At 41.9% G+C, this 27327-nt stretch overlaps 1 protein-coding gene across 3 annotated transcripts in view; it reads left to right on the top strand.

The window, feature by feature from the left end:
- EXD2 (exonuclease 3'-5' domain containing 2) overlaps positions 1–26610 on the top strand; it is a 36636-nt gene extending 10026 nt beyond the window's left edge. The window contains exons 4-9 of one of the 3 annotated variants that reach the window (XM_081935845.1): positions 271–397; positions 2269–2579; positions 7166–7272; positions 8854–8989; positions 11684–12040; positions 26143–26610. In XM_081935845.1, the coding sequence (XP_081791971.1) occupies positions 271–397; positions 2269–2579; positions 7166–7272; positions 8854–8989; positions 11684–12040; positions 26143–26260 (1156 nt within the window). In that variant the 3' untranslated portion in view covers positions 26261–26610. Of the gene's footprint in view, positions 1–270; positions 398–2268; positions 2580–7165; positions 7273–8853; positions 8990–11683; positions 12041–15230; positions 18892–26142 lie in introns of those variants that run through there. The other 2 variants (XM_081935844.1, XM_081935846.1) reach the window with 2 other exon arrangements.
- Positions 26611–27327: the final 717 nt, after the last annotated feature.

Raw genomic sequence — 27327 nt, 5'->3', positions numbered from 1 at the left:
ATAAAGTTTTCTCCCATTGTTAGATAAATGGTTGCAATTATGAAATGGACTCAAGAAAAAATTGCTTTTTGCTAACTTAAACATCAAACCCCCAAATTAACAGACAGACAGACAGACAGACACACACAGACACACACAGACACACACAGACACACACAGACACACACACACACACACACACACACACACACACAGAGTGATGATTTGATTCCTAAGCATTTGTTTGATGGGATAACGGACATTTTTTTCCGCCTATGTACAACCCTGAAGTAAGACCTTCTCCACGAATGGGCTCAGCCTGAAATCTCTTGCCGAAAAGCTTCTCCAATATTCGCTTGACAAATCTCTACACTTGTGCTGCAGCAATTGGGAAACAGAACAATTAACTCAAGAACAGGTTTGTTTTCTTTGTAAGCTTTGTAGTAGCAGCTTTCAATGAAAGTAACTCATGATTGTTAACTGGTCCTTCATTTTGGCAGTCAGATCCCTCTTTTCTCCCAATGAAAGGAGCGGTAGGAGGACAGGTTTTAAAAAAACGGGGAACCTTGGAACATAGGAAATGACTTGAAATCCTTAGGTAAAATTGTTATAGCTCTTTTCTATTTTAGGGTTGGGTGGACAAAGAATTAATTTGATGACTTGGCGACTTTACTAAAAGAGGTGGTGCTTAATCAGTTGCCTTTGGTTTATTTCAGGTTTTAAAAGTGCTCTCCCACTTCCATTTTTGTCCTTAATTCCTCCCACCAACACAAAACATGGGCTGAAATTGGGCTCCCATTCTAGCTTGGTTTTGGTGGTGGTGGTGGGAAAACAACTACTGCTGTATCCATGTTGCCAGATTCCTCTGAAGAGATCTTGAAGAGCAAATGTGGATTGTCATGCATACACAGTATTATAGTCTCATTGAACATCTTTTGGGGATGCTTCTAAATAGAATAAAGAGGCTTTTCCTCATGATGTGCCTTCTGTGAGGCAGCACAAAAAAAGTCTTCTGGTGGATTTTTTGATGCTCTTGTGGCTCAACTCTGTTCTGTCGCAGTAACAAGGCAAGAAACTCAGTCTTTCCTCACATGATTAGTGTGGGGCAACTTAGGAGAAGTGCTTGATGGATTCCCTAACATCAGTTGCTATTGAGAAAAACAACCACCAATCCCTCTCCCTTAGGAAGAAGACAGATTTTGATAGATGGCTAGATCATCTGCCAGAAGCTCACTAATCTGTAGACAGGCATGCGCACATGGTTCTATCTGGAAAATCTGGCAATCTATATATTTCTATGGTGAGTTTTGTGCCAAGAAAAGAGGAAAATGCTGCTTCTGAACTGCAGTAGCTAAATTCAGATGTACACCGTAACTCCTGTAGTCTGGGAATGAGATAAAAGTAACATTACTCAGAATCCCTCTTGAAGGAGATGGGCGATCTAGAAATATGACAAATAAATAAATGTTGGGAGAGCTTAGCCTCAAAAGATGGATAGTGAGGTAATTTTGGTCTATAGTTAGCAGCACAAGAAAGAACTTTTTTATTTTACTAACTGTAAAATAAAGTATGCAGCAGCTGCCAAAAAAGCCAACACAGTTCTAGGCTACATAAACAGAGGGATAGAATCAAGATCTTGTGAAGTGTTAATACCACTTTATAATGCCTTGGTAAGGCCACACTTGGAATACTGCATTCAGTTTTGGTCGCAACGATGTAGAAAAGATGTGGAGACTCTAGAAAGAGTGCAGAGAAGAGCAACAAAGATGATTAAGGGACTGGAGACTAAAACATAGGAGGAACGGTTGCAGGAACTGGGTATGTCTAATTTAATGAAAAAAGGACTAGGGGAGACATGATAGCAGTGTTCCAATATCTCAGGGGTTGCCACAGAGAAGAGGGAGTCAAACTATTCTCCAAGGCCTCTGAGGGTAGAACAAGAAGCAATGGGTTGAAACTAATCAAGGAGAGAAGCAACTTAGAATGAGGAGAAACTTCCTGACAGTTAGAACAATTAATCAGTGGAACAGCTTGCCTCCAGAAGTTGTGAATGCCCCAACACTGGAAGTCTTTAAGAAGATGTTGGATAGCCATTTGTCTGAAACGGTATAGGGTTTCCTGCCTAGGCAGGGGGTTGGACTAGAAGACCTCCAAGGTCCCTTCCAACTCTGCTATTGTATTTGTATTTGTCTGTTCTTCATTCCGTTTGTTGTTGGGGGGGGGATTCTCCTTGGGTATTTGAGATGCTGATGAATATGTTAAGGCATAGCTCTTGGTTTTCTTCCTCAGATTAATTATGCTGCCCGAGATGCACAGGTGTCAGTGGCTTTGTTCCTCCACCTGGTGAACCTTTCCTGCCCCCCTTGTGCATCAGGTGATGGACATGTTCTTCCTGCTTGGGAAAAGGTTCTGAGGAAATGTCAGGGTTTGGTGGATGTACCCTTCAAGGGAAAAAATAATAGCTTTGGTGATGATGAAAACCCGGGAAATGTGGACCAAAGCCCACAGCATCACAAACTCCCATCCTCCCCAATCAACCAACAAGTGAAGGATTCTCGGAAGCACAAAAGGAAGCCTCTGGGTGTAGGATATTCTGCCAGGTAAATGTTCCTTGTGCAGCTTTTTATCAAAATGTCCAAGAAGACACTCCCCCAACCCCAACCCCACACTTTTTAGCATAGTTTTTTTAAAATTATTTTATTTATTTTTTATTTTCAAAACAAACACAACACATCCTTCTTTACATACTGTAGAAAGTGTATCAGTTGGTTACAAAAAGGCTTTCGTGCATCTCTTCCACAGTCAACAAACATAATTCATATTAACTCAAGTATTTTGACTCAGATATTTATACATGTTACCATCATCATATCTCCATTTTCATTTGACTATAATTGTTTAAACGTCCTTCATCATAAAATATACCAAGATTTAACACATAACCACATACTGGCATTTCATTTACTATTTCTAAAATCCTCCAATAACACTGACTCCTTATGTCCTATTCTAGCTAAACATCCATAATATTTAATAACAAAATGTTCTAATCCTTCTTTCCAAATCACTGTTTACAATTTACATCCAGGTTCCTTATGTTGTACCCATACCTATATATACGTTGTTATCATTATCCCTCCTTAACTAAATCCTGCATCATAACATTTCCCCCCTAATAATCAAGACTTAACTGTATCTAACTTTGCTCTTTTTTATTAACCTTTATATATAATCCAAAAGGATTTCTAATCTTCCTTTCATGGGTACCATTCAATATTCATATCCAATTATTACTTATCATAACACTACACATTGTATACATTATTATCATCAATTATTTATTTAACTATATATATTGTCACTAAATTTCACTAAGTTTAACTAGTTTTAAATTATACTCTTCCATCTATCAACCTACTGGACCGGGACGCCTTACGCACGGTCACTCATGCGCTGGTGACGTCTCGCTTGGACTACTGTAACGCTCTCTACATGGGACTTCCCTTGAAATGCACCCGAAGGCTACAGTTGGTCCAGAACGCAGCCGCGCGGGTAATTATGGGGAGTACTAGGTACTCCCATGTGACACCGTTCCTGCGCGAGCTGCACTGGCTTCCTGTGGTCTATCGGGTGCGTTTCAAGGATTTGATAACAATCTTTAAAGCGCTCCATGGCTCAGGACCTAGTTACTTGCGGGATCGTATTCTGCCCCATACATCCCTGCGACCAATCCGCTCGCACAGAGAGGGCCTCCTCCAGGTGCCGTCCACCAGACAGTGTCGAGGGGCGGCGCCTAGGAGTAGAGCCTTCTCTGTGGCGGGCCCAGCCCTGTGGAATGACCTCCCTCCGGATATTAGAAATACCTCTGACCTCCGCTCCTTTCGTATAAAGCTCAAGACCCACCTATTCCAAGTAGCTGGCCTGGCTCAACTTTGATCTAACTATATCGCTCCTGACGGGTTTTTTATTTGGGTATTTTTAATTGTATTCAATTATTTAGGGGTTTTTTAAACATTGTGATTTTAATTGTTTTTATTCATTAGCCGACCTCCTCCTTGTACATGTCTTGGTATACGTCTTTGTTATATGTATGTCTTGTCTATATATGTATTTCATATGTTTTATTGTACGCCGCCCCGAGTCCTTCGGGAGAGGGTGCGGCTAAGAAATAAATATTTATTATTATTATTATTATTATTAACCTGTATCTTTCCAGTAGCAAAACAGTCTCATATCTTCTGCCATTTGTAGTGTCAGTCCTCTAATCATCTCCTTAATCAACTTTGTATGGACTCCTCTTAGCAACTCCTTGCTTGTAAACTCTCTCATGTAATTTCGATGCCCTTCTTCTGTTTCCTTAATCAGCTTATCTTTGATTGTTGGTAGTGTTATCAATGATATTGCTAATAAAATTTATCTCTTTAAATCCATAAATTCTTTTGTTTTTTCTTCTGTATCTTGCCATCTGGGGTAGATTTCCCCTCCATTTAATTCCTCTTTCAGTATTCCACTCTTTTCATTTTCAGAGACAAACCAATCACCATAAATATCAGCAAATTTAATTTCTTTATATTCATTTTCTTCTTCGATTTTTAGGATTTTAACCACCACTTTTTCCACTTGATAAACATCTCCAACTTCTTCATCATATTTTGCTGTTAGATGCTCTAAGTCTTCTCTATCCTCTCATATGTGTTTGATAATTTTTGTATTTCTGAGAATATCTTTTGCAGACTTAAAGTTTCTTTCTGCTGTTGAAATTGTGCCATTATTTCCAGCTAACAAACACTGCTGCTCTGGTTTGGAAGGTTAACAAGATTAAGCATAGATTCACAATAACGTTTTATTTTCACTTTTCTCTGGTTAAAGATATACTTCAAAGGGACACCTGTATGCTTTTCTTCTTATCACTCTCTATAAACAAGCAGTGAGACCTTGCAGTGCCAAGCCAGGATAATCAGTGAGAAAAGTAAGAGTGTTTCGTTTCCAATACACAAACCTCCAGCCTCCGAGTAGCAGTGTTATTGTTGCAATTTTCTTTGTTTCTTTTTGTATCTTTTTTGTATTTCAAGTTAAAAAAAGAGTCCGATTCTTGAATGAGTTAGAAGAACACCCACAGTAATGAAAGAGGAGAATTTTAGTCCACAGGTTACAAAGAATAATAAAAGAAAAAAAATAGAAGAAGAAAACTTAATCCATTCATTTTAAAAGACTTGCATAAATTCCATCCATGAAGATAGCATTTAAAAAGTAAGATAACCCACTGCCCAAAACCATTCCAAACTTAATTCCGCCGCTTATTTCTTCTATTCTCCAATTTAAATTAATTTTAAGTTTTTTATAGGCAGTCTCTTTTAAAACGGTAAAAATTCCTCACCAGCTGGAAACACTTTCTGTTTCCGTATCATTCCGTTTTGGAGCCGCCCCGACTTCATCAACCTAATGGCTGGATTTTTTGTCGCCAGCTTGAAGAACTTCTCTTGGATTGATCAGGGACTTTGTGATGTCCCTGAGATCAGCAAGACATATTCTTCCTGTTCACTGTCTCTGCGGGACGGTTTAGGTCCGTTTGGACCACCCAGCAGCAAAAGTATCGACGGCGATCTCAGAGCAATGAGATCGCACGTCGTCTCGTTGCTACATTGGCTCCTCCTCCCTTTTTAGCATAGTTTTGATTGCTGGCCAATCTTTTTTTATGCTTTTTAACTTTTTATATGTAATTTAATTTTGTGGTATTTTATGCCTTTTAATTTCTTGTACCTTATCCTCCTTATGCTAGTCTTTGACCTTAATAAAAGTTAATTAGAATGGATTAAATCTCCCCTCCTCCCAGTCTTTAAACATTTTATTACATAGATTAAATATTTTGTGAAGATTCCCTATTGAAAATGCATGCCTACAACTCAGAGATTATGCACATAGTGGTTTAGAGACTATTTTCCTCTCCTTGGCCAAATACTCAATGAATTTAGAGTTGGTTTTTTGCTCTGTGGGACATCAGAGGATTACGATTAGAGCTCCTTGAGTGTGGATGTGATAGTGAACTCTAATGGCAGTTAGTTTGTTTACTCTAGAGCAGTGGTTCTCAACCTTCCCAATGCTGCCACCCTTTAATACAAATGTTGTAGTGACCCCCAACCATAAAATTGGTGTTTCGGTTTCTAAGACCATCGAAAATATGTGTTTTCCGATGGTGTTAGGCGACCCCTGTGAAAGGGTCGTTCGACCCCCAAAGGGGTCCCGACCCACAGGTTGAGAACCACTGCTCTAGAGGATTAGGCAGACATTTGCTCTCATTGTTCAGGCTCTTATCAAGTGTGAAATGTTCATCTAATCTACTGCATTGGTTCTGTGGGATACAACAAGACCAGCATATATATGTATATGTATATGTATATGTATATATATACATACTGTATTTCTTTTCCCTCAGACCGGGGCTAATAGAGAGTGATTGGCTAAAGTCGCCCAGCTGGCTTTAATGCTTAACGACTATGAGCTGGGTACTCCAGCTCATAGTCCTTAACCTTATCCATTGCACAGCACTGGTTTTCATTGAATTATATGCATTTATTTAAAAATTCTGTGGCTTTTACTCCCTATAAAATGTGCATAGTTTTAAGTCTTTACTCAGGAGCATGTTGAGTTAAAATCAGTGGTAAATGCAATGGAATAACAGTGAGGAGGTAGTTATTTAATGTTTTTAACAGATGTACAGGTAGTCCTCGACTTACAGCAGTTTGTTTAGCGATTATTCAAAGTTACAGTGCACTGAAAAAAATGACTTATGACCATTGTTCACATTTATGCAGCATCCCATGGTCACATGATCAGAATTCAGATGCCTGGCAGCTGACTCCTATCTATGATGCTTGCAGTGTTTCAAGGTGATGTGATCACCTTTTGCAAAGCAAAGTCAATGGGGAAGGCAGTGTCAGTTAACATTCATGTTAATAATTTTAACAACTGCAGTGATTCACTTAACAGGTGTGTGGCAAGAAAGGTTGTAAAATGGGACAAAATTCACTTAATAAATGTTTTGCTTAGCAATGGAAATTTGGGGCTCAGTTACTGTATGTTTGTCAGTGGAGAACTACCTGTACTCAGTAAAAGGAAGCATTTATTATGACCTAAAAATCCCAGATTCTTATCTGATAGTGATTACGGCATTCTTTTGTTTACACAGGAGATCTCCCTTGTATGATAATTGCTTCTTGCATGCTCCAGATGGGCAGCCTTTATGTACATGTGATCGCAAGAAAGCCCAGTGGTATCTGGACAAAGGCATTGGAGGTTTGTACATCTGTTCTTTTAGAGTCAAAAGGCCTAAATACAAGTTTGAAAAGAAGCGTGCTTGCTTTTGTGATCAAGGTGTCCTAAAAAGCCATGGTGGTAATCCAAAATCCATAATTGGATAATGCCTTTATTAATACTAACTAAATGACGTCAAAAGTATGCTTCAGGCGTTTCAGGACTCTTCGTGAAGCAAGGCAATAGAAAAATTAGAGGCTGAGGAAACGAGATTAGGCTAGATCAGCGATGGCGAACCTTTTTTGGCTCGCGTGCCATAAGTGGGGGAGCGCAGGGGGGTAGTGTGCGGGTGTGCCGCACCCATATGCAATGCGTGACACCCCCCCAATGCGCATGCGCGCATTACAGGCATGCCCCCCATATTTTGCATGCTTTTTTTGCCCTCCCCAGGCTCCAGAGGCTTTATAGGAGCCTGGGGAGGGTGAAAACAGCCTCCCCCGCCCTCCAGAAGACCTCTGGAGGCTTGAGGGACCTGCAGGACGCTTCCCTGAAGCCTCTGGAGCAGTCAAAACAACCCTCCGAGCAAACCGGAAATCCGTTCCCGAACTTCCGGTTTGCCTGTAGGGCCAGTTTTTTGTGCTCCGGAGGCTTCAGGGAAGCTCACAAAGCCTTCGAAGGGCCTCCAGAGAGGGGGAGGGCGGGGGAGGCTCTTTTCGCCCTTCCCAGGCTCCTATAAAGGCTCTGGCGCCTGGGTAGGGCGAAAAATGGCTTTAAAAAAGGGTGAACTCAGCTGTGCGCACTGGCCAGCTGACAGGGCAGCGCCTCGCATGCCCTGACAAATGGCTCCGCGTGCCACCTGTGGCACGCGTGCCATAGGTTCGCCATCACTGGGCTAGATGGTCTAGCTACATCATTTGCAGCTTAGAGTTACCATATTTTGTGGACTATAAGATGCACTTGGCTATAAGACACACCTAAATTTAAAGGAGGAAAACAAGAAAAAAATAGTGTTTAGCCTTTGCACCTTGCGTCCCCCCCCCCTGTTTTTGGCCTGCAGTGCTTCTGGGGGCCTGGGAGGATGAAAACACGATGCACGGAGGGCGTGGGAGCCCCCAAATGCCCATATTCAGTCTAAGGCACCCCTAAATGTTTGATGGAATCAGGATGTTCATCCCATTTGTTTCACTGAGACAGAGGCTCTTTCTACTGTTAATACCTGCCTCCTAACCACGGGACCCCTATGCTCTTCTACCTTTTTCTTTTCATTGCCTAAAATGGGATTTCTTATCTCAGTTCTGTTTGAAAAAAAGAGAGGAGAAACATGGGCAGACTTGAGGTTAAGCAAAAGAGATAGGGCTACAAATTTGGAGGCTACCATGGAAAATTAGCAAATTTTATACATCATTCATTTTTATTTATCCATTATTTGGAGCAGGAGTGGGGAGCCCCCCCCCCCTCATGTTGCTGAACTAGAGCTCTTTAGTACCCTAGCCTTCAGGCTAATGGTGTGGGGGACTTTGACATTGCAGATCAGTGACATCTGGAGGGTCACAGTCCTTGAGAGCATCAGAGAGCAGGCATTAATATTCTCTGGTTTTTTTTTTTGTGTTATTGTTATTTCAGAATTAGTAAACATGGAGCCATTTACTGTGAGATTAAAGTTTGAGCCCTCTGGGCGCCCTGAATCAACTGTGGATTATTACTTGACAGTCAAAGAAAATCTCTGTGTTGTGTGTGGCAAAAAAGAATCTTACATTCGGTGAGTTGTTCAGAAAGCAGTTCTGTCTGGCTGATCAAACTGCTGAAAGGTCTTAAGCTTCCTGCCCCATTATGTTTAAGAAATAAGTATAGCATTAAATCCAATGAATGTGTAGGGATGTCCTTGTAAAACATATATAGATAAAGATCTGAGTATTTCAGTGGCTGCAACATCAATTAATTTTAATGTGCCATAAATAGCCAAGATAATACAATGTCAGCTTTTGTACACCTGAACTTCATAAGTATTGAAGTGTCATCGGATGATGAGTGTATTGCATATCAACACAGTTTACAAGTTCCACTCCTGTTTACAAACGGCTGTGTTCTCTTCACATATTTTGGGATGCAAGTAGTGGCATAATTATTTGTAATTGTTTGCTTTTATCATTAACTGTCTGGAACACTAGTTTTTTTTTTTTTAGTGGAAATAAGTATACATTAAAACTGATAAATGAACAATGGAGTTCTTGGTGCACCATGAGCTTGGTTGTTTATTTGCAGAAATTTCATTACCCAACTAAGTAAAATCATCAGTGTAAATGAATGGGGTTTTACTGCCTATTTATATACAATTTACTTGCCAGTTTTGGTGGGGGTATAGTTTTCTCTTTGATGGTTTCCCTCATCAGAGTATTGTTTTCTGCCTAATTATTTAATCTGGTGCTTATCTAAATATGGGCTGCTGGAGGGGATGTGTTGTAGTCTTTTGATTTCCTTCCCAGGAGTTGTGTTTCTTTCAAATGGTGTGTAAATGTGGGTTATTAATTTATTAGTATGGTTTATATGTCTGTTGGATGGCTGATTTAATGAATTCCAAGCTTACCGAAAATCCATAGCATTTTGGGGTTTGGCTTGGTCTAAGAATAATGAACACTATAGAAAACAATACATGAAGATAATGAACACTGCGAGACAATTTGCTTAACGGCTTTTACCCGTGTTTCCCTGAAAAAAATTCTTTCGCGTTCCAAAATAAACACTAGGGCTTATTTTTTTGGGGGGGGGGGTGTTTTTTTTCTATGTATGGGAGGCCCACTTCTTTTGCTTGTTCATGGCAGGGCAGGAGGCCACGTGGTGCTCTAGTGCTGCTGACGCAAGGCTGGGGATGGAGCTGCCCCATGTGCCCCACACCTGCTTACTTCAGGGCCAGGCCACCCACGTCTCAACCCTTGCCTCGTCTTGCGGCAGTGACTCTGGCAGCCCCATCTAGCAAAACCCCGCATGGCCGCTGGCCCACTTCTGCTTGCTCACAGCTGCAATGGAGCAGGAAGCTGAGCGACACGCCAGTGCCGCGGCCATGAGGTGAGGTGGTGGGGGATAGAACTGCCCCATGCACCCTGTCCTACCCTGCCATGGCCCAACACCCTCGCTTTGCAGTCATGGTACCACCACACCACTCAGCTTCCTGCTCCATTGCAGCCGCAAGTAAGCAGAAGTGGGCCACTGGCCATGTGGGCTCCTACTGCACATGGCTGCTGTTGTTGTCGCCATGAAGCAAGTGTCAGGATGTGGATGGCCTGGCTGCGTGGGCCCTGAGGTAAACCGGTGCGGCATGGGGCAGATCCATGCCACTGCCACACCTCGTGGCTGCGGCACTATGAGCAATCAGACGGAATGGGCAGGTGGCTGCGCAGGGTCTTAAATAGGGCTTATTTGGGAGGTAGGGCTTATATTAGGCGCATGTGTAAAACATGCTAGGGTTTATTTTTAGGTTAGGGCTTTCCGGGAAACAGTATTAGAAGCCAAGCTGATAACGGTACTCTCCAAACAAGCATGTTCCATAGCTATAGAGTAAGTCATCAAGATTCTCCTGACTCATATTCATTTTTTAAACATATTCTTCCCTGCACTAATGTTGTGCCATCTACCTTATAATAGATGATTTGTTTGCTGTAAGTGTTGCACAGCACCCTACACTGTTTCACATTACCCCAGAACATTTACTATGTTCTGGACCTCTAACATCCTATCTTCAGCTACATCAGTCTAGATTGCAGTTATGAAGCTCAGGTGTCAATTCATACATTTGTGGCTGTGAGGAGTTACGAACTGGATACCTCAGCACAAAACAGGCATGAAAATTTGTTTCCGTAAAGGAGCAAAAGGGGACTATTAAAATTTAAATAGGAAGTGAAAGAATCTATCAAGGAAGCTTGGTAGTTTAACCCACCTTTTTTAAACCATGATTTTTTTTTGTAATAGCTCACAAGTAATCATGTTTACACCTGTGCTTTCCAAAGCTTTATTTAGTAATTAATGCAAATCACTCTGCAAACGAGAAACACAGAAATAAAATAGACGATTGTAAGGTCATTTGGCAACACCAGAATAACACACTTCTGCCATTACACTAAAAGAAAAGCAGTGTATCTCCCATCTTGTTTTAGCTAAAATAACTAAGGGGGCCAGAAACACTAAAAGCTGGCAATAAAATATGCATGGTTATCAAACACAGGAAGATGAGTAGAACAGTGTTTTATGATACGTGGATCAAGTGGACGGGGGTTGAGAAACACTGGAGTAGAGTCTTAATTAACAAAACAGTGAAATCCTTTGAGAACTGTGAAGTGAGCCCTATTGGATTCGTTGGCGGCTGAAGAGAAGATCTGGTTGATTTCGTAGTAGAAGAGTGGCTACAGGCTCACTGGCACTATTGGTGATCCGTTCTCAACTGCCGCTGTTTCCTCAACAGAAAGAACATTGTACCTCACGAGTACCGGAAACACTTTCCCATTCATATGAAAGACCACAATTCCCATGATGTGCTCCTTCTCTGCACCGCCTGTCATGCGCTCTCTAATTACTACGATAATCATCTCAAGCAACGACTGGCTGAAGAATTTGGTGCCCCTATTGGTTGCGAGGAGGGCGTTCGCTTGCTCGAAGATCCCACCCGCAGATTAGTCCGTTCGGCAGCTAGAGCGCTTGTGAATGCAGACAGCCTACCTGCTGCCAGGAAGGAAGAGCTGTTGCAGCTGATCAGGGATTACTTTGCATCTGACATGGTTTCCCCAGAGATGGTGCAGGAAGCAGCTGGACTGGAAACCAGGTACAGTGTCTTAGATTAAAGGTAGATTAGATTAAGATTTAGAGTAAAATACATGATTGTTGCTGCTTGTTTGCAGTGTTTTCCAGGTTTCTGCTTGCTGGACCCAATTATCCAATTTTGGAGAGTGCTAGTGCTTGGGGAAATTTGTTCTAGGGTTTGACCTATAGTAATGAGAAAGTGAGAAACTTAATCTGAAGTAATGAATAGGTTCAGACCTTGAAGAAGATTAAAAAAGTCATCATGCTTTCCATAAATGGCATCAAATATGTATAGTATAAGTATAAATCTTTATTACGGTCAAAGACCAGCAATACACATTACTTTTTACAATATGTTAAAAAGTACTGACATTAAGATATAATTAAAAAGTATTGACATTAAAAGTGGAAAATAACATACATGTTCTCAAATTGTTCGGTTCACTCCCTGGTTTACCTGGGTGCAAAGCCCTTAAGTATGGGAGTAAGTACAATGGTCCAGAAATTGTTAGAGATATGTCCAAATAATTGGTACAAGATGACAACTATACTTCTGTAACCATTTTTTTTTCTTGTAAACATTGCAGCAGCACAGAACTTTGCCACTGCATACGTGGTAGCCCGGTTTGTGTCCTGGAGGAGAAAGCCTAGATAAAAAATTGTCTGCCCTCCCTGGCCATCTCTCTAATAAGAGGAAAATATGTGCAGACCTACAAGCTCTGTATAGCTCACAGTGTAATAGAACATGTGAGATATCTTCCACTTCTCCTTTACCACATATACAAACCCATTCTGCTGTATGTGTTCTCTTATACCTGCCCTGGTGGAGTGCTGAAGGAAGAATGTTAAATCTGGCTCTGAAGAAAGCTATTCTTTGTTTTGGGAAGATCAGGTCATTTAGATATCTTGCCGATTCCCACACACCCTGTTTGATTCTGTCCCTACTGTGGAGAGGTAACCTCTTTAGCTTTTCTTGGAACTCCATGTGCTTCATTCTATTGATTACTACTTGCTTTGCTTGATCAAAGCCTAGGGACATTAAGAATAACTGTGAGAGCCCATAAGAGCCCAGCTTGTGATCAATTGCCTGTTTCAGGGGGAGGGGAAGTTGTCAGTCAACACTAGTGGGGACAGTCCCTCTGGAAAGAAATGCATTTTAAGCCAATGAATGATCATCATCTCCAAGGCTCTTACCTGGATTTGAGGCATGCCTGCCTCAATTCTTAACGGGGAATTTGGAGTTCCGTTGGGTGCAGCTAAGATGGCTTGTGGGAATTTGGTTTGTATGGTTTCTAGCAAGTCTTTCTTTGCAAGGATTCCTGTTTGTGCCCCATATAGAATTTGTGCCAATGTTTTGGCCTCAAAAAGTTTTAAGGCAGCAGATACTAACTGACCTCCGCCTATGTAAAAGAAATGTTTAATTGTGTTTGAGGACCTATTGGCTGCTTGCAATGTGTGATCCAGGTGTGCCTTCCGTGTCCCTTGCGAGTGGAAAACCACCCCAAGGTATCTAAATGTTCTAACCTGTTCCAAACTATGTCCTTCTATTTTCCAGGGGTATTGGCTAGGTCTTTTAGCAAAAACTAAAATTTTTGATTTATCGAAGTTAAGGACCAGTTGTTTTGCCTGCAATAGCCGAGTGTTGCCCTAATTGCTCTCTTCAGTCCTACAGGGGTTTGTGAAATAATAGCGGCATCATCAGCATATAAGAGAATTGAAACATTGCGTTGTGCTAGGTTAGGAGGATGGAAATCAGGGTTCTGTAAGAGATCAATCAGGGGATTAATATCGAAGTTAAAGAGGGAGGGGGACACAGGATGCAACCCTGCCGTACCCCTTTTTGTACCCTTACTGGGCATTTTGATAGTGGTGCATTTTAATTTCTCCCAGAGGGTAATCCTGGATATTGAATCAAAGGCCTGCTTAAAATTAAGGCCACAAAGAGAAAGGATTTTTTTTTATATGTGTATTTTTGTACTAAATGGTGGAGTACCAAGATATGATCCACCGTAGATCTTCCTTCTCTAAAACCGGCTCGTTTGTCTTTGATTATCCCCCCTGAAATTAGCCAGTCCTGAAGTTTATAGTTTAGGTGTTTGGCATACAATTTACTAATAACGCTCAGAAGACTAATGGGTGTATAATTACCTGGGTCGTTTCTATTACCTTTTTTATAAATTGGTATGATAATTGCTACTCCCCAATCTCTAGACATATGGCCTGTTTTATCTATAAATGTAAACAGTGATGTTAAAAGTGGAGCTCACCAACTGTTGTTCTTTTTTATTATTTCTGGCAGGACATTATCAACACCGGGTGCCTTATTAGCCTTTAGGGCTCCGATCAACCGGGATATCTCTTCTGGTGTAACAGGGGGCCAGTAAGGAGTTTGGTCCAAACTAGTTTGGCTCTCCTTGGTTACATAGTCAGGCTCTGTATAAAGCTCCCTAAAATATTCTTCCCAGGTATGAATCGGAACCTGATTTGTAGGGGAGGTTTCCCCAATCCCCTGGTTTTGTGCCAATAAAGGGATGGGCATCAAACATGGACTTGACTTTTTCTCTCTTAGATCTTCAAAAGTTTTAATAACTATTGACGAGAACAGTTGCAGCATGGCTAGCTCTAGCCAATGAGCCAGGTGGCGAAATCCCTTTTCGGTTCCATTCTTCTTGCCATCTGATATTCCGGCACCCGCAACTCATTTGGTTCTCATTGAGTTGTTTGGGGATTTCCCTTCGAGGAAATCCTTTCTTGGAAGTTTTTGTTTATTTATTGCGCTTCTGTAAATATTTTGGTTTCCATCTTCTCGACAATTCGCTCTTGTGTGGGAATCCTGCTGTATAAAGAATCATCAAGTATGTATGTGTTGCACTTCCAAGATTCCTGGTTGCTGCGACATCTGAGAGCTTCCAGAATAGAGGATGCTGTTGCTGTCCATCTTCAGCTAACATCAGATTGATTTGCCATGGCCTTCCTAGTGGGATGATGGCCTTTGGAAAATGCTCAAGTGTTTTTATTAATGATGCTTCTTTCTTCCACTCTACTTCCTCACTGTTTAATAAATAGGATCAATGTCTCTAATGTTCTCCAGGCTATGAAGCCCATTTTGAAGTGATATAACTATAAATGAATAATGAAATAAATGTAAATGTTTGGCATCCTTCAAGCCTGCAATCCTTCAAACACCTCCTTTGTTCATCTTTTTTTTCCAGGATTTTTAACGAGAACTATGTGCCACATGGCTTGAAAGTGGTTCAGTCTTTTGCTCAAGGGGGCTTATATTCTCTCATGGGGCTGGAGAAACGTTGGCGCCAGCACTTCTTGGATGTTATGCAGCCCAAGTATCTCCCAGCACAATGGTCTGTCGATCACAATCACGACAAGTTGATCAAGAAATACGGGGAGACTCTCCAGATTGAACTTTCATGAAGATGAAATGATGAAACTGGAAAATATAACCGAGACTTACTATTTTCCTTCCCCCTCACGCTGGGATTAACAAGTTTCTACCCAGACAATTACATTGCGGAGGAAATCTCACCAGCATTGCCAGTTAAAACTATTTTAAGCTAAAAGGTGGTTTTAAGTCTTTTTAATTGTTTTGAATTACAATTTGAATGTTTGTTCTATAAAGATCACCATAGCCATATCTCCTTAGGAAAGGCCTCTTTACATATGTGGACCACTTCTAGCCTTTCAGATGTTGCTTCTGAAGTGCAGTAGTACTACACTCACCGTTTGTCATCATTGGCCATGGGCACAGAAGACTGCATGAAACATCTAGAGGCTTTCAGGTTTCCATCTCTGTTTTATCTTGAAGGTACCATTAAGGGGGAAGAAGAGCATCAGGCATTTTTTTTTAAAGAAAGAGGATTTATTTGTCTAGCAGCAATTATATATCACTCAAAGCCCATGTTTAGCTATTAAAACTCATGTCAGACCTGTTCCAGCTTGAAGGAACATCCTCAACTCCATTTGTAGCAAAAAGGGTACATTTACTAAAGCCAAGTGATTATAGTTATGCAAAGCCGGAACTAAGAGTTTGTGTGCAAAGATTCCCTAGTTAACTTTCCCTTCTTGTGTCTCATCCCCCTGGTATCGCCCCATTGTCCAGTCACATTCGAAGAAAATGTTTTGGTAATTGTCCCCGCTAGATGGATGGATGTTACATTCCATCCCAGGACTACAGTCTCGGGACGTCTCGGGACAGCATGAAGTTTATTTTCGGTTTCCCCTTCCCTTGTCTTCCCCCAGCTCCTTCCCCCCCCCCAAAGCTCATAGCAGTCTGACAACTAGCGAAGTACAAAGTTGCGAGCAAGGATGGCAGCACTGACAACTCATTGGATAACTTTGAGGCAGTCCTTATCTCTCACCTCACCTACATGTGTGGCCCCAAGGATGAAGGACAAGGAAGCCAAAGGCTTGTTTCAACATTTTATTGTTCACCGTGGTGGAAGTTTGCGTTGTTTTAGTTCTATTCTGCTGGAATATAAAACACACACAATTTTTCAGTGGAATTATCCTAGCGGTGTTAGTTTGTTCTGAACTCCAAAAGTGTCCTTTTCCATTTATCCATTTCCCTACATTGTATATCTCTGATCCTCTACAAAAGAACATTGAAAATTAAATTTGTGTTGGTGGCTGATAGGATCTTTACAACTCAAATGAAAATGTATTATTTTTTACTGAGGTGTTGAATCTAGCTGGGTATATTATCCGGTACTCACTGAGCTTGTGGAAACTGACAAAGTGGCTAAGATTCCCTGTGGCATCAGGGCTGTGACTTCTAAGTTGCATTCCTGCCCTCTTGACTATTGGTATTTGGATGCAAGAGGTGGTGATGGCTTCTTTGAAAGAGCTTCTGATGGTACTAGCCTTGAAAAAGGCAATCCAGCCTTATTTGATACTACTCTGCTCTCGTCCAACTTCTCCCAGCTTCTCCCCGTTTCAGAGGATCCTAGCTGAACCATATTATCCAGATCCCATTTACTGTGGATTCAGACCTGTCAGAAGACAGACCTAACATTGTGTCAAATTCCTAACAGGAGAATTCCAATGGGGGGGGGGATATCATGAATATCATTAACTAAATTTACTTTGAAGAATGTAGAGAGCTAATATAGAGAATCTTAGGAACCAAATGAACCACAAATCTAGCATTTATTTAACAGTGAGTTTATTTATTTAGTTATTATTAGTGAATTCATTTGGGCAGAGTCTCTAAATTTCTAAGAGCCATATGAATTTCTTGTGTCCGGAATACCAGACTGAAGATCCTTTGAGCTTCCTCACCTTTCTTTCTCAAAACCTGGAGAATTCACATCTAGTCACTTTTATTTAAAGGATAGGAATGCAAGAAGTAGTCTTGTAGCATAATGCAGGTAGTACATTCAGCAACTATCTTCATAATCTTTTGCAGTTGTGACAGTGATGCAAAAATAACTTTATGACCAAGCATTTAGGACTTTCACAGGTGTATAAAGCAAAGGAAAGGTGAAGTAAGATCATAAACGTAACTGTGATTTCACTTAGTGACTTTTTTTAATGACTAGGCTGTTGGTCCCAATTGTGATTGCTAAACAAAGAACTACCTGTTCATCCTTTTTGAAGACTTTTCATGGTATCTTATTGGGCCACCTTACTGGTGATGGGAGTTGAAAGCACCGTTTTCCAGTTATTCTGTTCCTTCCTTAAGTGGATGGTTCTAGTCAGTAATGATGGGGAGAGGAAAATCAGGTTGGTAGGTTAGGGAAGGGGTCCCCAACCCTTGATCCACGGCCCGGTACTGGTCTGTGACCTGTTGGGAACTGGCCATTGCCAGTCCATGGAGCTGGAAAGATTGGGGACTGCTGGGTTAGGGGATGATGTAGGACTCAGAAATGGGCTTTAGTACTGAGGAATATCCTTGCTCCCTGTTAGCACTTTTACAAGACAGTCAAGACTATTTTTGGAACAGACATTTGGGTGTTAGGTCTCTTAGTGTTCAACAGATTGGGTGGCTCTCTCTATTCTAAATATACTGTTTTTGTTGGGTTTTTAAAATTGGTTTTGATATTTAGTCTAAATTGTCATAAGTTAGGTAGATTGTAATAAACAAATAATGAATAAATTAATTAATTACCAATGTTTGCATCTTTCATGTTCATACACTTACAGATAAATTAATATGGCAAGGGGAAACTTATAATAGGAACCCTTTGTTGAAGGCCCAATTTTCTATATGCTACTGGATTTTTAAAAAAATAGAATTGCTTTTGGTTACATAAGCCCCAATTTGTTATCTGATGTTAATGCCTATTCACAGTTTTAACACCCAGGCCTCTCTTTAAGTGTTGATGCTGGCAAAAAAAGAAGGAAAAGTTCAGTTGAAAATTATAATTGAATACATGAAAAATACAGAGATGCCTCTGTTCTTCACAAGCAGATATTCAGCTGCTGTCAAAAGCCCTGAGAGAAATGCCATGTGCAAGGAGTTGAGACAGATCATCTTGGAGGGTCATGTCAGTACTATAATGGTTTTGTGAACCATATAGCCTTTTCAAATACAAATTTAGCTCTTCGGGGTCTTGAAGCTTACCAGAATTATACTGACATCTGAACTGAGGAAATGCTGTGTGAAATATTTGATTTTTTTCCTTGGCTTTGAAGAGAAAAAAAAACCCACAAAGAGATTATTGGAGAAAGTTACTTTGTAGTGTGGGTGCAGAAGATGGTGGAAAGTGGTATAAATCTACGATTCTCCATACTCATAATACACTGTAAGGTCTAATGTAAATATCCTGCTGTTTAAAATGTGCTACTACCGATTTCATTCATCATTAATATTTTTAAGTGTCTTTATGTTCTTTTTAAATTAAAGCTTTTAAAAACCTATACACATACTGGTTTATTTTTTCCTTTTCACTGGATCCATCACTACCCAATTTGGATGAAAAGAAGCTTTTCGTGAGAACAGAAAGGACACGGCTACATCTACAGTTGCTCTAGGTTTTTAGGATGGATAAAACTGTTTTACACAGAAGTATATGCATGTACTACTTCATATACATTTCTTTTCAAAGCTAAGAACAATGACACAGGTTCATTCTCACCAATATAATATTAGAAGCACAATTTTTTTTCCAGTTCCTCTGCTTTTCTGAGTGTTGATTTTAGTTTATCTCCAAAATTTGGTTTAATCTTGTTACTAAGTGTCCTATCAATGAACCACTAGATGGCAGAATCCTACAATGAATACAAGGAAAAATCCAGAGGTGAAAGGAAAAGAACATATTTCTCTGGTCTTGGATTACAGAATAACAGAATTGGAAGGGGCCATGGAGGTCTTCTAGTTCAACCCTCTGCTCAAGCAGAGACCCTGTACTATTGTCCAATCTCTTCTTTAAAAACCTCTACTGACAGAGCACCCACAACTTCCAAAGCCAAACCATTCCACTGGTTAATTGTTCTCATAGTTAGGAACGTTCTCCTTAGTTCTAGGTTGCTTCTCTCCTTGCTTAGTTTCCATCCATTGTTTTTTGTCTTGCCTTCTGGTGCTTTGGAAAATAGGTTGACAACTCCTCTTTGTGGCATACCCCTCAGGTATTGGAACACTGCTATCATTTCTACTCTGCGAAGAAGAGATTTCTTAGGTTTTTTTTTACAGGGGCTTTTAAACCAAATTTTAAGGGGGGGAGGGGTGGGTTGATTCGGATGGCTCAGACAGGCTTGGGGGGGAGTCTGCCAGGACACAGGCCAGAGCTAACTAATGGGCGCGGGTTGGGAGTGCTGGGAAGGGTTGGGATTCCGGGGGAGACATTAAACCATTCCATTGGGGGTTTCACCATCTCTACTGTTTGTGGGAGAGGCAGATATGGTGGGGGCCGAGGGCCAAATGATGTTCGGAGGATGCGGGCTTGCTGTTTAAGAGCGATCGCGCGTTCCGACCCTCATCGCCCTTCTCGCACCCCCGGGTGCTCGTGATCACAGGACCCTGGTCTCCGGCTGGTGTTGCTTAACACCAGGTCCGTGGTACATAAGGCTCCCCTCATTTACGACCTCATACAAGAGGGTAGAGCAGACCTGGCGTGCATTACAGAGACCTGGTTGGGCCATGAGGGGGGTGTTCCCCTTAGCGAATTATGCCCACCAGGTTCCGGGTGTTTTACCAGCCGAGAGCCCAGGGCAGGGGTGGGGGGGTGGCGGGGGTTATTAGGGAAAGTCTCAGACCTCAGGAGGTCACTGTGCCTCAGATAGGCGGGTGTGAGTCCCTTTTTGTGAAGTGGGGCCTTGGAGCTTACGTGGGCCTTTTTGTTACGTACCTGTCTCCCTGCTACATTTCATCAGCCCTGCCGGAGCTGCTGGATGTGTTAGCTGCATGGTGGTTGATTTCCCCAGACTTATGGTCCTGGGGGATTTCAATCTGCCTTCCATTGGCGAGACATCCGAGTCAGCTCGGGAGTTCATGGCTTACATGACGGCTATGGACCTAACTCAGTTAATTCAAGACCCCACCCATAATGGGGGACACACACTCGACCTGATTTTTGTCTCTGGGCAGTTGATGAATGATCTAGATTTAGGGGATATTTCTATTCAACCCTTGTCATGGTCTGATCATTTCCTCATCAGGCTTGACTTCCATACTGCTACCCCTCGCCGCAGGGAGGCGGAACCGACTAGATGGTTCTGCCCCAGGCACCTGATGGACCCCGAAAGGTTCCTGATGGAGCTTGGGACTTTTCCTGAATCCGTTGCTCACAACTCGACCGAAGCCCTAGTGGAAGCCTGGGATAGGGCAGCCGCTGGGGCCTTGGATCGCGTTGTGCCTTTGCGGCCTCTTTATTATTATTTTATTATTTATTGGATTTGTCAACCTCTCCCTCTCCCCTAGGGGACTCGGGGTGGTGTACAGACAGAATAAAACATAAAAACATTATATACAGCAATTACAAAACCCCATAAAAACAAACACAAGTCTGTACAATAGTGCATAGATTAATTAATGATTAAAACCAAATTAAAATACCCCAAAATTTAAAATAACCAGTCAGGAGAGTCAAGGGATTAGATCATGATTGCAATTGGGTCACGCCAGCTAATTGGAACAGGTGGGTCTTGAGTTCCTTACGGAAGGAGCGGAGATCAGTAATGATTCTAATGTCAGGGGGGAGGTCGTTCCAGAGGGTCGGGCCCATCACAGAGAAGGCCCTACTCCTGGGCGTCGCCCGCTGGCATTGTTTGGCGGACGGCACCCGGAGGAGTCCCTCTCTGTGAGAGCGAATTGGTTGCAGGGATGTATGGGGTAGGATGCGATCCCGCAAATGATCCAGTGTCGATCCCGAGTGGCCCCCTGGTTTATCGAGGAGCTCCGGGAGATGAAACGCCGGAAAAGACGCCTAGAGAGTGGCTGGAGGGCCAGCCGGTCCGAATCTGATCGAACACTAGTAAGAATTCATATTAAATCCTACTTAGTGGTGATAAAAGCGGCAAAACGGCAACATTTTTCTGCTCTTATCGCTTCTGCAGATAACTGCCCAGCTGCCCTGTTTAGGGTGACCTGCTCCTTACTTAACCAAGGAACTGGGGAAGACCCCTTGCAGGGTAGGGCTGAAGAATTTGTTCAGTATCTGCAGGATAAAATCACTCAGATCCGGACAGGCTTGGACTCTGACTGGGTAGATTCGAGCGAGCCGATGGGGATGAATCTTGTGGAGACAATCTGGGATGAGTTTGACCCTGTGACCCCCAAAGGCATGGACAGGATTATGGGGAGACTCAGTGCTGCCACTTGTTGGACCCATGTCCCTCTTGGTTAGTTTCGGCTTCCCGGGAGGTGACATGAGGCTGGCTCCAGGCGATTACCAATGCTTCATTGAGAGAGGGGTTCTCTTCCACCACCTTGAAGGAGGCGGTGGTGAGGCCCCTCCTTAAGAAGCCTTCCCTGGACCCAGCTTCTTTAGCCAACTATCGTCCAGTCTCCAACCTTCGCTTTGTAGCAAAGGTTGTCGAGAGTGTGGTAGCACGTCAGCTTCCCCAGTACCTGGATGAAGCTGTCTACCTGGATCCGTTTCAGTCGGGTTTCAGGCCCGGGTACAGCATGGAGACAGCATTGGTTGCATTGGTCAATGATCTCTGGTGGGCCCGGGACAGGGGCTGCTCCTCTGTCCTGGTCCTATTAGACCTCTTGGCGGCTTTCGATACCATCGACCATAGTATCCTACTGCAACGACTCGGGGGGTTGGGAGTGGGGGGCACCATTTTACGGTGGTTCTCTTCCTACCTGTTGGATCGGTCGCAGTTCGTGTTGACTGGAGGGCAGGGATCGACCCCCAGGCACGTCGCTTGTGGGGTGCCCCAGGGGTCGGTTCTCTCCTTTTCAGACTAGACTAGACATACCTAAGTTATTTTTTCTTTGTTTTTCATCTGCCAGGCCACACTCAATTAAGCAGTCTTAATAAATATGAGATCTGGCTGCTACGTTGGTTGTGTGTGAGAAACTGCTCCAAGTATGTTGGGGGGTGGCTTTTGAGGATTGGGCAATGCCTTTCACCCTAAATTCTATCCTCTGAAGTCAAATAGTCTTCTCAAACACAAAGACTGACATTCCAATTGTTGAAGAATTTAGTTTTGGTCTTAAGGACTAGAAGTGAGAGGTGAAATGATTGTTCAGCCTAGGGACAGCAGAACATGTGAGAAAGAGATTCAGAAAAACTCTGCCTTAATTGTGTCATATTTTAAAAATGGGTACACATCAGGGGTGGATTCCTGCCAGTTCTAACCTCTTCTATAGAAGAGGTTCCACAAATCTACGTGCCATTTAGAACCGGTTCCAGCTCCTTCCCCCCGCCCGTCCGCACATCATCAAGATGAAGAGCGAGAGGAGGAATTCTGGGAGTTGAAGTCAACAAGTCTTAAAGCTGTCAAGTTTGAACACCCCTGGGGGTTTTTTCTAAAGGGTTAGGGGTGCAAGGGTCTTGTAACTTGACAGTTTTAAGACTTGTGTGCTTCAAATGCCAGAGTTTCTGAGCCAACATTTTGCTAAGCAAGAGCGTTGTTAAGTGAGTTTCACCACATTTTACAAGTTGGCCACACCCATCCAGTCACATGGCTGGCAAGCCACTCCCACAAAGTAGGCCACACCTACAGAAGAGGTTCTAAAAAAATTTGAAACCCACCACTGGTACAGGTGATCCTTTATTTACCATTCTAATCAAGACAAGAACTTCCCTCTCTAAGTGATGCAGTTGCTAAGTGAGTCACATTCAAATTTACAATCTGTGGTTAAGTGAATCACATGGTCATTAAGGGAAGCTGGCTTTGCTTGTCAGAAGCCTCTGGGATAATCATAAATGATGATCATGTGATCTTGGGACTCTGCAACTATTGTAAATGCATGCCAGTTGCCAAGCACCCAAATTTGGATCACATGACCGTGGGGAGCCATCTGAGTACTGGTTTACTTTTTTTAGTTGAGGCTTAGCTGTACAGAAGATTTCAGAGAGGTTTTCCAAATTGTGTTACTGTGATTGATTGATTGATCATATGTCATCAAGTCAATGTCAACTCTTAAGCAACCACACGGATACATTTTTCTCCAGGATGCTGTGTCCCCGTCTTGTCCTTCAAGTCCAATGGTAGATACCTTTGACACTGTAACTGAGTAAATCCATTTTATTGCTGGCTATCCTGTCCTTCTCTTTCCTTCCACTTTCCTAGCAATATTGTTTTCGCCAGAGAATTAGGCCTTTGTATAATGTATCAAAACAAGTATGATTGATTTGAAACCTGGTCATTTTTGCCTCAAGTAAGAATTCTGGGCTTATTTGTTTGGTGCTCCATTTATTTGTTTTCTTCACTGTTAACTTACTCCGCAGTAATAAGCATTTCTGGGATCCCTGCAATGCCTTGACCTGAGCTATCTCTCAATGCTAAGGTTAATGCTAATTGCCTTCTTCCTAGGTGTGCAGTGTTCGGCTGTCATCTTTTTGCACAGTTGTGAGGTTCTGCTTCTTATGGATGTATTCTTTCTGCAAAAGGTGAATGATTCCCACAACCAGGCCAACATGTCAAAGAAACATGAAGTTAGCTTTAGGCTTGTCCACTCCATTTGCTGGTTTAAATTAAGCTTTCAATATCCTCATCAGATTGCTTATCTGCTATTCATTTCTCCAAACAGTCTTGCTGTGTTCATCCTTTGCCAGTTCTTTCCTAATATTCATCTGGGCAATGTCAGCAGATGTGTGTGTGTGTGTGTGTGTGTGTGTTTACTGTTTCCATGATTCATAGCTATATATCTAGCTCTTTTTGTATCTCTTAGCTCTAAAAACTAGATCTGGCAATCCTGCTTATAGCTAACAGACCGAGAGTTCATTTTGTGCAAAGTGTATCAGACAGAGATTATTATCTTCCTAACGGTTGCCAAGATTTGATGAGATTTTGATCTGAAAAAGGATCCCTTAGCGTCAGAGCTGGGTAGTTGTCTATTTCTGCAAATCCCTCTGACTGGCAAGTGTCCCTTTTCCACGTTTCAAGCAAGGCTGAGCTTCGTTTTGCAGTTCTCAGTGCTTCACTAGGAACATATGGCTTGAGTTTGAGAAAAGTGAGGAGGGGTCAGAAATTAATGGATTCCTTTATATAAATGCTTGAGAACTTTCCAAAAATCTCTCCTTCAGGAAATAAAGCCAAAACTTACTGAAACTCTCCTTTACCATAGAAGGCTTTATTTTTTAAACATTTTTGTCTGTTCATATCATGGTATTAGAAGAACTAAGGTTTATTAAATTAGAGTGACTGTTAAAGCTGAACACTTACTTTAAAAAAAAAAGACCACTGAACAGTACCTAACATTAAAATGAAGGGGGAAAACAATGGAGACTTCCTACAATCTGATTTCTTTAGTTTTTGTTTTTAAAACCTTTAAAAAGATGTTATTATTGTTGTTTTGTTTCTTTTAAAATGCTAGCTTCTATTTATTTGCAAAGGTCCCCAAATTAATACTGATGTATGGTCACTCTAAGCATTTGTGCTACATAAAAACCATGTATGTCAATTTGGTTTTATGTCAGTTTTTGCCATTGTTTTAATTAAAGGTTTGAAAAAGATACTGTCAGATCTATTTTACTGTCAGAGTGGATGCTGGGATGGGATGGGCCTTCTCTCAGGGGTGAAATTTAGCCGGTTCTGACAGGTTCTGGAGAACCGGTAGTGGAAATTTTGAGTAGTTCAGACAACCGGCAAATACCACCTCTGGCTGGCCCCAGAGTGGGGAGGGAATGGGGATTTTGCAGTATCCTTCCTCCTGCCACACCCACCAAGCCACGCCCACAGAACTGGTAGTAAAAAAATTGAATGTCACCATTGCCTTCTCTGGACATTGGGTGTTAGGATGGCCTGCTACATTCCCCTGCTGTTGCTTTGGATCATCAGAGAGCTTCTGCATTTGAAAGCAGTGTATCTGTATGCCTTTGAGTTGGTGATGATTCCTGGAGATTGCTGAACAAGTCCCTGTAGTTTTCTTGGCAAGATTTCCTAAGAGTTTTGTAATTGCCTGCTTCTTAGGGCTGAGAGAGACTAAGTGGCCCAAATGAGGGAGTGAGTGACCCAATTGCTTTGTGCCCAAGAAGGACTAGAACAGAGGTGGTATTCAGCCAGTTTTGACAAGTTCTGGAGCGGAAATTTTGAGTAGTTCGGAGAACCGGCAAGTAGGCTAGTCCCGTTCTCGCCGCCTCCCAGCTGATCTTCTTTTGTTGCCCTGAACAGGAGAACAGAACTGGAAAGCAGGTTAGTGGGATGGAGAGGGAATGGAGATTTTGCAGTCACCTTCTCCCAGGAGTGGAGAGGGAATGGGGATTTTGCAGTATCCTCCCCTGCCATGCTCACCAAGCCACGCCCACAAAGCCACACCACGCCCACAAAGCCACATCATACCCATAAAGCCATGCGTACAGAACCAGTAGTAAAAAATTTTGAATCCCACCACTGGACTAGAACTCCCACTCTCCTGGTTTCTAGCAAACCACCACACCAAACTGACCCTGAATCTGAATTCACTTTAATTTCAACAATAAGGACGTTTATATTTGGCTTTTCCGCACAAATAAGAATGGATTAAATTACTGTTTACTTTTTCTGTTTTGACCATAGGCTGCAAAACAAGGGGCATCTATTTCAAATGGTTGATGATGGTGAGTTGGGAAAATGGAATGAAAACCCTTTGAAAAGCTTTGAAATTATTTCTACCTGGGACCAAAACAGATATTAAGAGAAGCATCCTGGAGGAAAGAATATCTCTTTTGACAACTAAAGTGTAATCATTTCATAATCGGGAATCTTCCTTCCCAACATGCCTTGTATAATTTATCATTATTACTTCATTTCCACTAACCACGTATCACAGCCAGTGGTGGCTGCTTTTCCTCAACACGACTCAAGCCTCACAAAGGTAGCATCTACTTAAGTATGGGGTGCCAATCAGTGCTGCTAATTGTAACTGCGCTGTTGTAATTTGTTCCAAATTTAGCCAGGATCCAATAACAATTGATGCCACTGTTGACTTCTCCCAAACCGTTGTGATCTCTGTGCAAATCTTACTATTTTATAATCGTTTCCAATTCTTTGTCTTCAATATTATTGCCTCTTGGAAAGGCTATTCAATAAATTAAACATAGTTCTTTTCAATGTCTAATGTGTTGGGTATCAATCAGTCTCAATTTTAAAATCCTATCACCTTTTTTTGCTTCTAGTAATTCTTACTGAGTCTGAATCTCTACGGTTGTTTTTTTTTTTTTACATAAATGACCGTGACAACGTTTTTCAATCTGTATTTACTAGCACCTTGAACATGGAAGCAAACTGGCAACCAATGGATCTTGCAGAGCAATGGTGTAACATGCACTGAATGAGAAGTGCACAAAACTGCAAGCTCTTCACGTTTAGCCCCATGTAGAGCCTATGACAGTAATCCATCCACTCAAGCATGGGTGACTGTTCTTACAAGGCAGTGACTTCATTTGATGATGCAATGTACCTGATATTTCCAAGATTCTCTCAAATATTTATAAGCTTGCTTAGGAGCTAGGCCTTTTGAGGATAGTTTTATTTATGAGTTGAAGAGTTTCTTGTGAATTAGTGATCTCCCCTTTTTTACTTCAATGATTGCATATTTATCAAATCCAAATGCAATACCACTGCTTAATACACGAGCAGTATTTAGCAATAATTCCAGTTTGACTTTTGACTTGGGATATAATTATATATCATCTATGTTAAAAAAAAAAAGATGGGAGGATTTTTTTTTCAACCTCGCTCTGAACGTTGCTAGTCATGTTT

The sequence above is a fragment of the Natrix helvetica genome, assembly GCF_964273705.1.
Source record: "Natrix helvetica genome assembly, chromosome: 1".
Classification (NCBI taxonomy): Eukaryota; Metazoa; Chordata; class Lepidosauria; order Squamata; family Natricidae; genus Natrix; species Natrix helvetica.
Note: the sequence above shows the minus strand (reverse complement) of the source record. Positions and strands in the feature narration are given on the sequence as shown.